The sequence below is a fragment of the Antechinus flavipes genome, chromosome 1, assembly GCF_016432865.1.
Source record: "Antechinus flavipes isolate AdamAnt ecotype Samford, QLD, Australia chromosome 1, AdamAnt_v2, whole genome shotgun sequence".
Classification (NCBI taxonomy): Eukaryota; Metazoa; Chordata; class Mammalia; order Dasyuromorphia; family Dasyuridae; genus Antechinus; species Antechinus flavipes.
The window spans coordinates 243,669,350-243,685,517 of NC_067398.1; the positions used below are offsets into that span (position 1 = coordinate 243,669,350).

At 38.2% G+C, this 16,168-nt stretch overlaps 1 protein-coding gene across 1 annotated transcript in view; it reads left to right on the forward strand.

The window, feature by feature from the left end:
• GABBR2 (gamma-aminobutyric acid type B receptor subunit 2) overlaps positions 1–9,977 on the forward strand; it is a 780,032-nt gene extending 770,055 nt beyond the window's left edge. The window contains exons 16-19 of the mRNA XM_051998595.1: positions 1,446–1,628; positions 2,512–2,641; positions 5,085–5,202; positions 9,038–9,977. Coding sequence (XP_051854555.1) covers positions 1,446–1,628; positions 2,512–2,641; positions 5,085–5,202; positions 9,038–9,203 — 597 coding nt within the window. The 3' untranslated portion in view covers positions 9,204–9,977. The remainder of the gene's footprint in view (positions 1–1,445; positions 1,629–2,511; positions 2,642–5,084; positions 5,203–9,037) is intronic.
• Positions 9,978–16,168: the final 6,191 nt, after the last annotated feature.

The following is a 16,168-nucleotide window of genomic DNA, read 5'->3' on the forward strand; positions in this document are numbered from 1 at the left end:
TCTTTCTATACCCTCTTTTTTAGTCATTTCATCAACTCCTACAATTTTACTCCAACTCCTTCCTGAGCTCTGTACCTATATGAGCCATAGGCTTCTGAAACTCCCAAACTTGAAATGCTTGGCTTTCTTTAAGGCCAGCATAGATGCCCCCACCTACACGAAGCCCTTCTCATACCTTTTCCCAATTGTTAATGCTCTCTCCCTCCTCAAATCACCTTTTATTTTTCAGTCAACCAATAAACATCAATTAATGTGTCAGAACTTTAAACTGTCAACTCTTTGAGGGCTAAAACTGTATTTTGCCTTTCTTTGTATTCCACCCTCTCCCACACTGAGTACTTAAATAACATGCACTTAATAAATGTTAGTTGACTTAACACACTCTTGGGCTATGGGGATTCAAAAATAGAAACAAAATAGGCCCTGCTCTTACTGGGATTTACCTTCTATTAAAATTTATTTACTTTTTTTGTACATGCTATATCTCTAAGAAGGAAGTAAATTCTTTAAGGTTGAGAATTGTTATTCTTTTGAATATTCCTAGATTTTAGCATAATGCCCTGTACATAGCAGAAGTTTAATAAATGTTAAGTGTTGTTGAGTCTTTGAAAGAAAAATGTTGCTAGATTTATGGAAAAAGGATATTTTAAGAAGACGACATAAGAATCGAATTATAAGAATCATAAGAATTGATGGCAAATGGCTATGTTTGACCTCTAAGGAAGTGTGGGAAAATATATACCTGGGAAATGGATCGGGGACTTTCTATAAAAAGGGAGCTAAACCTCAATATTCTCCTTTATCATTCTTTCCAAGGCTCAGCCCCTGCAATGAAACCTTCCTGTACATACTTCACTGGCCTCCAGTTTGGTCATTTTCTACCTCAAAAGGCACTTGACAATACCTCCCTAAATAACCATAAATGGGTATTGTTTGTATTTCTTTCATGAAAGAGATATATACACTCCTATATTTTCTACCACCCTATTAGATTATGAACTCCTTGGGCAAGGATTACTTCTATTTCCACTCTTACTCTCTATGGAACACAGTGGTCCAACAACAAATTGTTACTGGCTATAAATGAACTTTTAAAAGCTTGACAAAGGTAAACCTTCTGTTTACCTGAAGTCTGCTGAGAGTTCCTGAAAAACATAGTGATCAAATTCCAGAAGGTTTGAAGCAATATATTTGTTAAATATAGTAATCTTCTTTGTTTGGATAAATAATTTATTTGGATAATTTGGACAATAACCACAAAAATTATAATAGATGCATTACATTTTGCAGCTCTGGCACTCTTTCCATTATGTCCAAATGTTCCCCAATTTCTTGGTTACTTTTACTGGTGAAACTTTCATGGAATTGAATATGAAGAATTGAGGAGTAGAACATAAAAACAATCTTTCTGAGGTCTCTTTTCAGCTCTGTTATCCACTTTTCAGCTTATCACATTGAGGACCAACCCAGATGCAGCAACACAGAATAGACGGTTCCAGTTCACTCAAAATCAAAAGAAAGAAGATTCCAAAACATCCACATCAGTCACCAGTGTGAACCAGGCCAGCACATCTCGACTAGAAGGGCTACAATCTGAAAATCATCGCCTGAGAATGAAAATCACAGAGGTATTACTTCGGGCATCTAATAATCCAGTAGGAATAGGGAGAGCTTTAGGACCTGGCTCTAACCCTTCTGGCATCATTGCAGAAGGACACCGCATATTTGAGCTGATTTAGGTCCTAGAATCTTAAAACTGAAAGGAAGATCATCTAGTCCTATCTCCATTTAATACAATACTCCCTTTTTCTAGTATTCTTGATGAGAGAGGAGAAATATGTCACCAGCTCTCTCTTAAAACACTCCCAATGTCTCATTTCTCTTCTTCCCTAAATCCTCTCATTCCATTTCAGGATATCTCATAGCATCAGAAAAAGTCTCCCTATCAGGAGCAGAGTTTCCATATAAAACAGGGAATCACCACTCCCACTGTCATCATGCAATCAGTAAAACTAATTTTTTTTTTTTTTTTTTTTTTTTTTTTTTAGTTTTAGAGCAGGAAAGATCTTACAAAAAAAAAGATCTTACAAAAAATCTAGGTCAGTGTTATCAAAAATAAATAAAAATAGGAAACAGTAATTTGTACATAAGAATCCCTGTAAGCCACCAATGGGTAATATTACCTATAATTTATTATATTTTTTTAATTTTATAAAACATTTCCCAATTACATTTTAATCTGGGCTAAACAATTGAGAGCTCTTATCTAATTCAGCCCTTTGGTTTTATAGAGGAGAATTTGTCCAATGTCACACAATTGAGAAATGGGATTTGAATTCAGGTCCCCTAATTGTAAATCCAGTTCTTCTTAAGGGCAAACAATTCTATTGGGAGCTACATTGTTCCTAGACAAGTAGCCGAGTAGTTTACTTTATTGTATACAGCAGAAAACTTTGTTCAATCATGAATAGCCCTGTCTGTTGGCTTGGATGTGATGCTTTTACTTTTCAGCTGGACAAAGATTTAGAAGAAGTCACTATGCAGCTACAAGACACACCAGAGAAGACAACATACATTAAGCAAAACCACTATCAAGAGCTCAATGACATCCTTAATATAAGGAACTTCACGGAAAGCACTGGTAAGGCAGGAGCTGTCTGTTCAGCACATAGTAGAGTAAGAATGTTGCTTTTTTATCCAGATCCATCTCTGAGTTTTCCAAGCTTTACCCTGATAAACTACACCTTCAGGCAAGACAGGATAAGGAACTTTGTGAAAATGTAAACAACAATCCACTGGGGAGAGAGACAGAATGGAGTAAGGGATAGTCCTACTACAGATACTCTTCTGCAGGGAGTGGTCTGTCCCAAAGAGGCACCTATAAAGCTATGAGTCCAGGCTTGCGGGGCAATAATAGTCATCATGTGCAGAAAGCCTGGAAGCATATTCTTCCTCTCTCTAGGAAGCTCGGATCATACATCAATACTTGAGACAAAACTCCATGGACACCATGCTAGTTTAGTTCAGTTTTCTCTCTTTCAGGGACATTTATCAACAGAGGCTACAACTTTAGACAGATGAAATGTAAATAAAACCTTCAAAACTTACGGTTGTGCTTCCTAAAGATATATTTCATTTTCATTTATGTCTAAGCTAAATATTTTATTTTTTTCTCTGGAGTAGCAAGATTAACAATTCATAATATATCTTCTTTTTAAATTGTCTCTATACATTCTTTTAATCTTGGTATTAATATAGACCATATTAGTTCTAGCTTTCAATTCTTAAATTCGCTAGATTACATTTTTCCTTGAATCTTGGAGGTCAAGAAAGAAAGAAAGGAGATCTCACAAGGGATATAATATTTGGAACTTCCATTTCTTCTCCAACCCAAACTTGGGGTGAACCATTCAGCCTGAGTGTTCAATGGACAAGTTCACTGAGAAAGCAGAGGCAGAAGACCTCTTTCTTTATTTCTCTTTCTCTGCCATTCCCTCCCTCTCTCTCTGTCTCTTTTTTTCTCTTTCTTCTTTCTTCTTTTACTTCCTCCCTCCCTTCCTCCGTCTCTATCTAAAACATACACACACACACACACAAACACACACACACACACACACACACACACACACACAAAATTCTCCACTGATGAAAAATATTTGCAAAATCATGAAGAATGGCATATTGGTCAGAGTGAAAAATAAGCCTAATATAGGCTGATCTTCTAACAGGAAAACATGATTTACACTAAAAAATAACTCCAAGTATCAGCCATACAGATTTTAGAGGAGATAGTTCCTTGAATTTGTATTTTTATTGGTCTGGGAATGCCCAGATAAGGAAATTCATTCTTACAATGCAATTTAGCACCTTCTTTGGGCAAGTCACTTAATCTTTGTGTGCTTCAGTTTCCTCATCTGTAAATCTGTAAAAGCTTGATGATACAGTAAACAAAGCACTGGGCCTGGAATCAGGAAGACTTGAATTCAAATTTGGCCTCAAACATTTACTGGCTGTGTGACTCTGGGCAAGTCACTTAATTCTGTTTTCCTCAATTTTTTCATCTGTAAAATGAGATGGAAAAGGAAATGACAACCACTCAATTATATTTGCCAACAAAACCCCAAATTAACTAACAACAGCAAATATGAAATATTTTGCAAACCTTAAAGGATTATATAAATGCCAGTGATGATGATGATGATGACTCTTTATAACTTACAGTCTTAAAACTTTGCACTAAAAGGTTAAGTGGCTTGCCCATGGTCACATAGCCATCCATTGTCAGAGATTGGTTGGAATCCAGGTTTTCCTAATATCAAGATTGGTTTTCTATACAACAGCCACAAGGCAGATTTGGAAAAAAGAAACCTATCTTTCAACCAACATGGCACACTGATGACTATTTCATTTTAAAGATGCATGCACCTGATTTTTTTCCAATAGTATTTTATTTTCCTAAATACATGTAAAGATAGTTTTCATCATTCACTTGTGTATGATCCTCCATCCTTTGCTCTCTCCACCCCAAGACAGCAAGCATTCTGATATAGGGTGAATATATGCAATTTTTCTAAACATATTTTCTTATTTATCATATTATACAAGAAAAATCAAACCAAAAGGAGAAAAAAACACGAGAAAGAAAACAAACAAAAAAGGGGAAATATTAAGCTTTAATCCACATTCAATCTCCATAGCTCTCTTTCTCTGGATATGATTGGCATTTTCCATCCCAAGTCCACTGAAATTGCCTTGAATCACCACATTGTTAAGAAGAGTCAAGTCCATTATAGTTGATAATCACATAATTTTGTTGTTACTATATTCAGTGTTGTCTCAATTCTGCTCACTTCACTCAGCATCAGTTTATGTAGGTCTTTCCAGACTTTTCTGAAATCAGCCTGCTTATCAATCTCTTATAGAACAATAATATTCCATTACCTTCATATATCATAACTTATTCAGCCATTCCCCAACTGATATACCTACATTCAATTTCTAGTTCTTTTATATACCTGTTTTTAAAGATGCATTCTGAGTACAAAAAAGAAAGTTGAATGATATTTTGTTTGTTTTTCACTCAGATGGTGAAAAAGCTATTTTAAAAAATCACCTCGATCAAAATACCCAGTTACAGTGGAACACAACAGAGCCCTCACGATCAAGCCAAGATCCTAGAGAAGACATCAACTCCCCAGAACAGTGAGTAGTGTCCAATTAAAACCTAGAGATGCAAAAGGAACAAGCAGACCTCTGTATTACAAGACTCCAAGACATGATGGAAATGAGTGGCAGTCCCTGATACATAGGGATTGACAGTTCCTGTTGCTCAGCATCAGGACAGAACTAATTTATACAACTCTATTCAAAGTTAATTTTCCATTTGTCATGACCTTTGAAATATATGCACATAGTAAATCCTTTAAAATGCTTTTTTTGCTGGCTGACTGACATGTATCCAGCAAATCCAGTTCCTCATTTTCTCTCTGTACCTTCTTCTCTTCCTCCTGATGAAAGAGTCAGAACAAACAGAAGTTCTTTGATCTGTGAGTTCATTAGTATAGGGAGCTCCCTTTCTGGCTGCAGATTTACAATTGTTGTGTCATTTATAATCTCAGAGAGTTGACTAAGATACTAAGAGGCTAAGGAACTTGCCTCAGTTAGTGTCAAAGGCATAAACTGAACTTAAGTCTAACTAACACTGCCTTTTTTGGAAAACTTAAATATAAATGCATGCATTAGAATAATGAAAGATGGTGAATGATATAATGCATAGAACCAGTTGGAAGCCCTGAAGTCAGGTCCAGTTCTTTACATATACTAGCTATATAACATCAGGCAAGACACTGAAACTTTTGATATGTCCAAAAGATTTTCTAAAAGTCCAGGATGAAGAGAAATTGCCATCTGTATTAACAGAGGGAATTTCCTGACAGAGACCCAAATTTTGTTGTTGTTGTTTTTGTTGTCCCATTGTTTTAATTATGTCTGACTATAAACTCATTTGGAGTTTTCTTGGCAAAGACACTGGAGTTGCTTGTCATTTCCTTCTCCAGGTCATTTAACAGATGAGAAATCAAGGCAAACAGAATTAAGTGATTCACCCAGGGTCACACAGCTTGTAAGTATCTGAGGCCAGGTTAAGACTCAGTAAAATGAGTTTTCCTGACTCCAGCACACTATCTACTGTATGAGCTACCCAAGAGTTCCAGTCAGTGCTAGATAAACGATAGACAGATGGACAGACAGATGGATGGATGGAGGGTGAATGGATAGATAGATAGATAGATAGATAGATGATATATGGATGGATGGATATATAAGAGGTGGGGCACAAGTAACATGTGGGCACAATGAACCCAGATAAGCAAATGGGATGAGGAATATGTTCCAGGCAGAGAGAAAAATAGGAGCAGAGATGCATGAGTCTCCCTGTGCTCATAGTGATGAGATCTTTTTCAAACTTAAAGCCTATCTTTCTGTAGCAATTTAAGGTTACAAAGTATTTTGATCAATCATTCTAGGAGTCAATACAAATGTTCTTAACCTCATTTTTAGATTAGGAAATTGAGGCAAAAATTGGTAGGATAACTTGTGCAAGGTCACCCACCTAGTCAATGTTGGAGCCTGGATTCAAACCAAAGTCCCCTCACTCTAAGACCAACACTGTTGTCACTATACTATTAGATTCTATTAAATGCCAGGAATGTGGGACAGCTGAGTGGTTCAGTAGACAGAGCACCAGCCCTGGAGTCAGGAAGCTCTGGGTTCAAATCCAGCCTCAGATACTTACTAACTGTGTGACCCTGGACAAGACACTTAATCTCTGTTTATCTAAAAAAATAAGTGCTGGGGATCAGATGTGGATATCAGGAATCCTAAATCTTTACTGGATATGAGGGACTGAGCATGGTGATGCAAACTTGAGATCCATACTACTGGGGAAAGCCGAAGCTGGGGGATTCATTGAGTTTGGGGGTAGTAGAGCTAAAGCAGGTGTCCCCAGGAAATCTAGCACTCACCTTGGAGCACAAAAAAACGCCAGTTTGCTTAAGGAGGGATGAACCAGCCCAAAGCAAATTAAAATTTCTATACTGACCATAAGTTGATACCCTTCCAGCTTAGGTGAGTTAAGGAGACCTAGTGTTAGTTGTGTGTGTATGTGTCTATGTGTATATAAATATGCACATATATGTATGTATACACAATATACACAAAGATATATATTGTGTAAAGGTATATTGTAAGTCATTAATCTATATGATCATGTATGTGTATTATGTATTGCATTCATGTGTATGTGTATACATGTGTACATGTGTTGAGTATATTTATATGCATATGGATATATGCTCATTTGTTTAATACATATGTGTTCACATGTATATTGCATTGTGTGCTTCATTGCATGTATATAAATGTATTGTGTTCTATATTGTAAATATGTATGTGTGTGTTTTGCATGTATGTACATGTGTGTGCATTTATCTATGTGTGCATATATATGCCTGCACATGTGTGCATGCTCAGATACTCATGCACACATGCATGTCTATACCCACGTATGTTATATCTCTATGTATACATGTATGTATGCTTAGACGGATTGTGTATGTGTGTGTATATGCTTGTGGGCATATACACTTGTGTATATTTATGCATCATATACAATATATGCCATGGGTGTCACAGCTGAGTCACAGGCAGCCATAAAGCAGAGTCATCCAAGACTACAAGGCGAGCTTAGCGTGGTAGAAGATCTCTGGGCACAATACAGGCAAAGGACTGTTGTGAAACTCAATAACCTCGGGGCAGACTTATGATCGTGCAGGAAACAGGCTGTCAGTGAGCAAGTCAGAATGGGTATGTAAGGATTCAGGGAAAAGGAATGAGAACACAGGAGGCTACATGGAGAGACAGTGTGGTATAGAACACTAGGCGGGACCCTGGTGCATAAGTGTTAGAGTCAGGTCTGAAGTCAGAAAGTTTCACATTCCTGAGTTCAATGGTAACTGTGTGACCCTGGGCAAGTCATTTAGTGCTGTTTGCCTCAGTTTCTTTATCTGTAAAATGGACCGGAGAAGGAAATAGCAAATCACTCCAGTATCTTTGCCAAGAAAACCCCAAGTGGGATCTTGAAGAGTTGAACATGACTCACAACAACAATAAAAAAGCATGGTACAGTTTAAAGAGCACTAGATCTGGTATGAGAATGATCCCTACTCTGACATTTACATTCTGTATAATCATAGGTGTGCCATTCTAATGTCATTCTAGCTCTCTGAATCATTGTTTACTTATCTGTAAAAGGAAAAAATAATATTTGTGCTGTCTTCCTTACAGGTGCATGTGTATGAGTCATTATTCAAAAGGAAGCATAAGATCATAGGATAGGGTATAACTGGAAGTGACCTTAGAGAAAGGGGTGTAGCTTGGGTGAACTAACTGTTCAATTTTCAGGGTAAGGATTTATACTTAGAAGTCTGTAAAAGCCAGGAATCAGGGCTTGATGTATTGTTCTGTCAATTATTGAGATTTGTAGGTAAAGGAGAAAATATTCAGAATGCCAGCTAAATACTGTGTCCTGTGCACATAGCACATTTACCAACATACCCCTGTTTAAAGGTCATCTACTCCAACTCGTCCATTTTACAGATGTGGAAACTGAGATCCAGAAGTTATAACTAGCCCAACATATTCAACAGTGATAAAATGCTCCAGGGCTCCAATGTAAAGAAAGGTTTAAGCAGAACACCGGTATCATCTAGTCTTGGGGGGCAGGTAACAATATCCCACCTATATGAGGAACAGTGTACATCCATGGTGCAACAGGTTTAGAACCACTGATCCCAGGTGAGAGGCCTGCTGTCTAAAGCTCCTGACTTAAGCAATCCCGATGGATGGCAGCAGACCAGGATTAGCAGGTAGGAGCCAGGAGTCAGAACCAGGCAGCATCCCAGGTGATTGTAGCAATAGGTAAAAATAAGGGTTGCCTCCCCTTTCAACGGCTCTGACTTCTTTTCTCTCTTCTCTGCAGCATACAGCGCCGACTGTCCTTACAACTCCCTATTCTCCACCATGCCTATTTACCATCAATAGGAGGCGTGGATGCCAGCTGTGCCAGCCCATGTGTAAGCCCCACAGCCAGTCCTCGGCACAGACATGTGCAGCCACCGTTCCGAGTCATGGTCTCGGGCCTGTAAGTGTGGAAAATCAGTGCTTCCTAAACTGTGGGTTAATGACTCAAGGACCAGATGACACATGAAACACAGAAGTCTGCTCAGAGGAGACTGTCAGCTCTTACCCCGAAGAAGCTGGATGCTGAGGCTGCCCTCATGCGTAACTCAGGTGGAGGGGAGATGAAGCTGCTTTGAGTCTGCCCTGTAGCCTTAGGCATGGAATTTTTATTTCTTCACAGCGAAGATCAATGGAAATTATCTCTTCCCAAATATCCACCAACAAGGAGCTGGGAAATTTGAATCTTGCAAAAACAAACAAACAAAAAATGAAATATATCTGCTAGAATAGGGACAATAGAAAAACTCCTTTAAAGTCACTGAGCATTTCAAGGCTGCTAAACAGGTGGAAGCATCTGCCCAACCCCATGATAAGGAAAAGAAGATAAAAAAAAAATCTATCCGATATTTATTGAACTTCAGACACTGCCTTTGACAAGAGCAGTATCAAACTGTTGAAACTATTCTGCTTCTGGTCAGTTGAGGATGATTTCAGTTGACAGGAATCCCAAGCTCTGAGGAAAATGGTCTCGCGACTCATCATTGTTCATTGTTCGGGGTACCTTGTCACTGAACCCAGATCTTCCAGGGAAAAGCAGAGCTGCCCTCAGCCCTGAGTGGCCCATCCATCACCAGCTCCCCTTTCAGCCTAGGCTCTTTGCTGGTTGGACCTCAGAGGGGGGACATGTAGCAATGGCCAGGTCCCACTGCTACTATTTGGGACTTCATTTTGACAAAGGGTCTGCATCTATTCGAGGGGGAAAAATTATATTAAAAATAAATAAATAAATAAATAAATAAGCAAAAACCCACCTGGGTATACAAAAGTAGCAAAAAGGGTGCTGAGGGCCCATCAGTCAAAAAGCTGGGGGACCTTGGGTGACAAAGACAATGCTACTTAATGACACATTTGTTACTGTTTAATAGATGCCACATCTTAGCACAATGACACCTAATTTCACATCACTCTGGGGATCTGGGGCACACAACCACCTTGCAGGTAAATTCTGCTAGTTTCACCGAGAGTCTGTCATTCACTGCATTGGCCATGCACTTATATTCCTATCAGTATAACCTGGTAATCCTGGGCTAAATGCCAAGCTTACCATTAGAATGTCTGTTCTGATCAGAAAAAAATTTAAAAAGAAAGAAAGGAAGGAAGGAAGGAAAGAAGGAAGGAAGGAAGGAAGGAAGGAAGGAAGGAAGGAAGGAAGGAAGGAAGGAAGGAAGGAAGGGAGGGAGGGAGGGAGGGAGGGAGGGAGGGAGAGAAGGAAGGAAGGAAGGAGAGAAGAGAGAAAGGAAAAGAAAGAAAAGAAATACAGAGAGAGGAAGGGAGAAAGGAAGAGAAAAAGGAAAAGAAAGAAAGAAAGAGAGAGAGAGAGAAAGGAAGAGAGAAAGGAAAAGAAAGAGAGAAAGAAAGAAAAAAGAAAGAAAGAGAGAAAGAAAGAAAGAGAGAGAGAAAGAAAAAGAAAGAGAGAGAGAAAGGAAAAGAAAGAGAGAGAGAAAGAAAGAAAGAAAGAAAGAAAGAAAAAGAAAGAAAGAAAGAAAGAAAGAAAGAAAGAAAGAAAGAAAGAAAGAAAGAAAGAAAAGAAGAAAGAAAAGAAGGAAGAAAGAAGGAAGGAAGAAAGAAAGAAAGAAAAAAGAAAGAAAGAAAGAAAGAGAAAGAAAAGAAGGAAGAAAGAAAAGAAGGAAGGAAGGAAGGAAGGAAGGAAGGAAGGAAGGGAGGAAAGGAAGGAAGGAAGGAAGGAAGGAAGGAAGGAAGGAAGGAAGGAAGGAAGGAAGGAAGGAAGGAAGGAAGGAAGGAAGGAAGGAAAGAAGGAAGGAAGGAAGAAAAGGAAGGAAGAAAGAAAAGGAAGGAAGGAAAGGAAGGAAGGAAGGAAGGAAGGAAGGAAGGAAGGAAGGAAGGAAGGAAGGAAGGAAGGAAAGAAGGAAAGGAAGGAAGGAAGAAAGAAAGACTGAGCACTTTAACCTCTCTCAAGGCACAGGGTCCAAGGGCTGGCTTGAATTTTTTTCTTTTACTGACTTTTTAACCTTACCAAAGTGAATTGGAGACATTCAGCTAAAAGGTGCCACTTTAATTATATAGTAGTAAGTGGGGAGGACTCACGTAGGAGAGGATTTCTCCACCCTCCCCAACTTTCAGGGGATTCACATCCACCCTGGTACAACTCTAAAGGATGCCAATATCTAGCATCCCTGGAGAGGTGATGGGCTAACATGCTGACTTTTCATATGCAAAAGCAAATTTAGTTCCATTTCAGTTCCCCCACAAGGCCCTAATTACTTTCATTCTTGTTAACTTCGGGAATATCGTACAACAGAAGCAAACCAGTGCCAGTCCTTGACCAATCCTCCATTAACCAATCCTCTATCAACATTCCTAAGGTGGCTTCTTTGCCAGAGAAGTCACCGAGTGGTGACTTGCACAATATGTGCACCATACACTAGTTTGCTCTCTAGTGAATGAATTTGACTGGCAGCTTCAGCAGGCAGGCAATAATCCCTCCCCACAAAAAATGACTCCAGGTCAGGAATACTGCTGTAACCACAACTTTTCCAAAACACACCATCTGAATATCACAGCCATAGAAAACAAACATATTTTACTTAGAGAGAGAGGTGCCAGAGGTCCCATAGCTTTTAGGGGGGGGAAACCAACAAACCAACTGTGTAAAGTACATCACAGGTTAGAGTGGAGACCATTACTCTGTTTTCAGCACTCTAGGTTGATGTCATCACTCACTGTGTATTTCCAGTATTGAATTGCTTTCTTGATCCCACCAAGACCAGATTTAATTTAAAGGACCATGTTAATTTTTTCAAAGGGAACAGGACAATTGTACATAATGTATACACACATGCAAAAATAAAAAATAAAAAACTCTGTAGACATATTATTCCAGCATAGCAGGACAAAATCAATCCAAAGTGTTGGACTGTCGGAGGTGAGTGTGTCTGTTTGTACTTCTTTGTGAATACTGACTGTGTGCAGTCTATTAGGTTTAAACCATACAGTACATTCTCTGTCCTAACGATAGTAGTTCCTCCCATTAAAAAAAAAAAAAAAAACAATCCTGCAAATAACAAGACCCACAGAAGTGACTCTAGCTATCTAATTGTTCTGTTCTTTTATACAGCAGCAAAAACGAGACTGTCCATTTATCATGCGGCTGTGCTCCAATGGCATTTCCCAATGATGTTAGTGCACAAATGCTTTCAATTAGAATGGAACTGCCAGGATCCAATGTAAATGAAGAATTTCTTGTATCCTTACTGCATGAGGTCAATTTTTAATAAATTGTTGCAAAATTTGTTTTTATGAATAAAATATAAAAATCAGACTCTCTTTCTTAGCATCTGGCTCTCCTCCCTTTCCTCCCTGCACTCAAGCTGAAGAATTTTGAAGCTTACATTCACACAGACCATTAGATGACAGTGTGGTCTAATATAAGGAGTCCAGACCAAAAAATCAGAAGGCTTAGGCTGGAATCTCTGATGTGCCATTTTCCAGTTGTCTGATAACAGACATGTCACTGAGTAATATAATTGTTGATGTTCTGATTCTTCATGAGCCCATTTGAAGTATTCTTGGCAAACATACTAAAGTGGTTTGTCATTTCCTTCTCCAGCTCATTTTTACAGATGAGGAAACTGAGGTCAACAGAGTGAAGTGACTTGCCCAGGATCACATAGCTAGTAAGTGTTTGAGGCTGGATTTGAACTCAGGAAACTGAGTCTCCCAGATTCAGGCTCAGCACTCCATCCATGGCTCCACTTAGTGATGTGGTTGATGATGTGGAGTTTGGGGACCAAATGATGGGGTTTGGGAACCACAGTGATGTGGCTGATATAGACACCAGATGATGGCAGGCTCCTAAAATTGGGGTTCGGTCATGTGAAGAATTCACAATGGCCATTGTCTTTGGCAAAAGATAGATGTATTTAAGGGAATAGATTACAGACAAAATGAAGAAATACAATAGATACTGGGAATGGTAAATATAAAGTAGAATGGGAGAGCATATGAAAGCCTCACAATTACTCAGTAGAAAGGGAGCACCCCATGAGGTTGGGATGCCCTTAGCATCCTAAAAAAGTTAGTTAGCTGTAAGGAGGAGAAGTGGAATTAAGGGAGATACCATGTGGCATGGGAGAGAAGGGGAAAGATGTGGCAGACTGACCCAAAGTAGGGTAGCAGCAATGGATGGCCTATAAGTAGATTTTATAGGGAAAATTTAATCTCAGGGACATGATTTGAATTTCTGACAGAGTGAGACTACTCAAGACCTCTACACTAACAGCCCTCATTAGTACATTATTAACATCAACTCGATTTTTTGATCCTGACTTGTGATTGATTTTATTGTCATAGGGAATTCCCAATGAGGAAATTTTCCAGATTATTGAAGAATAGCAACTATCATACCTTTTTTTTTTTTTTTTTTTTTTTTTTTTGCTCAGATAATTGGGGTTAAGTGACTTGCCCAGGGTCACACAGCTAGGAAGTGTTAAGTGTCTGAGACCAGATTTGAACTCAAGACCTCCTGACTTCAGGTCTGGTGCTCTATCCACTGTGCCACCTAGCTGCCCCCAACTTCATTTACCTTTAAAAGTAGAGATTCTCTCATTAGATTTGTGTTCCCAGTGCCTAGGACCGTGCCTGGAAAATAGAAGCCTAATCAGTACTTGCTGGTTGATTGACTAAAATTGTTTGGGTCATAAAAATGTTAAGTAATTTGCCCAAAGTCACTCATCCAGTATGTGTCAGAGACTGAGTACAAATCCAGGCCTTCTTGACTCCAAGAGTCTTTATTAAGAGTTGCCTCTGATTTGTCATTCATTAATTCAATAAGCATGTATTAAGTGCCTATCATGTACAGAGCAGAAGCTAGATGGCAAAGTGAAAAGAGTAAATGGGCCTAGAATCAGGAGGACTCCCCTTTCTAAGTGCAAATCTGGCCTCAGACACTAACTGTGTGACACTAGGCAAGTCCCTTAACCCTGTCTGCCTCAGTTTCCTCATCTGCAAAATGATCTGGAGAAGGAAAGAGTAAACCACTTCATATCTCTGCCAAGAAAATCCCAAATGGAGTTATAGAGTCAGACCCAACTGAAAATAACTAAAAATATGCAGAATATTGTGTTTGGTGCTGGGGGAAACTATAAAAAATTAAATAAGGCATGATCCCTGCTCTGATACAGCTTATAGTCTAGTAGAAGAATTGAAGATTAAATATATATTGAGGAAGTTTCAGAATTTACATCTTCTAAACATACAAATTCAATTTGAAATGAATTGTCTGATTCTGATCAGGTACAGCCCATTATAGTCCTCAATAAATAAAAATAAAATAACAATAAATGTTTTAGTGGGGGATTTTTTCCCACCCCAAAAGAAACATTCAGTTATGTAAATCCACTCAAGACCAAGGATGGCATTAATACCCTTGGCAAATAAGTTACAATTCTTGTTAGACTCCCAAATTCAACATGGTGATTGCCACATGAATCGTTATCAGTCCAGTGGAATGTCCCAAGAAGCAACTTTTCCATTGTTTGGACTAAAGCACTTACTGTTCCACTATTGTATTCAATATCATAATAGGTCATATGTGTATAGCTTTGTGAGTGTGTGTGTGTGTGTGTGTGTGTGTGTATAAGGACATTTTCCTCACAACAACTCTATGAGATAAGAAGGGCAATATTTTTATCACTATGAGATAAGCAAGGATTATCATTACTTCCATTTACTGAGGAAACCAAGGCCAGAGGGGGACTTATTTGTGCTCACAGTGCTAGAATCACAAGAGGTCATTAACCTCTTTTTTTTTGCCTCCTGTGTAAAATGGAGATAATAATAGCACTTACCTCCCAGAATTGTTGTGAGGATCAAATGAGATAATCATTGTAAAGTACTTAATACAGTGTCTAATATATATATAGATGTATATAAACATCAAATATTATTATTATTATTATTCACTATACCATTCAGTCAATGAAACCAAAAACAGAAACAAAAATCAACCATCTGTTTGCTTGTTTTTTTTCCTTTCTCATGGCTTTTTTTTCCCTTTTGATCTGATTTTTCATGTGCAGCATGATGAATATGGAAATATGGTTAAAAGAAATGAACATTTTTTAATCTATTAAAAAAAATCAACCAATCAGCTAAATGTCAGTCCCCTACATATACATGGCATTTTTCAGCTTTCAAATCACTTTCATATTGTTATTCCATTTAATCCCCGTAATAACTCTCTAAAATGGGTAAGGTCAATTTTATCTCCATATTACAGATGAGAAAGTCAATATTCATGGGGATGAAAGTGATTTGTCCAAGATCACACAGCAGGCATCAAGACTCCACCTTTTGCTTTTAAATTTATTCAAGTACTCTTTTCATTGAAGCATTGACTGGAAATACTTCACAGGCCTATTCTAAATGCCATATGGACTTTCTATGAACTCATATATCAACTTACACTTACAGGTGGAGAACTTTGGGCTTATAGTCTCATCTCAGGTCTCGGGTCCTAGATAGCTCAGAATATGTGAAATGGGGAGAGGAAAAGGATGAAGGTTCAAAGCAGTCAAACAAAATCATCTTCAATCCTGGTGACCCATCCATTGAAAATGAGGCTCCACGGGCATATATCCCAGTGCCATTCTTCTCAGTGAATCAGTCAATATGTATATCAACATGTATTCAAATTCATATATATAATATATATTGATACATACAAACACACACACAAATAATAAAGCCTTACGATTTTTACATTTTTGTGTGATGGACCCATTAAGTGGTCTGGTAAAGCCTTTGAACCCCTTCTCAGAATATTTAATACATAATATAAACTACATACAAAACATATAAAATAAACTCCTAAACAAAAGTTCAACATCTTATAAGCTCACAAAATAATGAG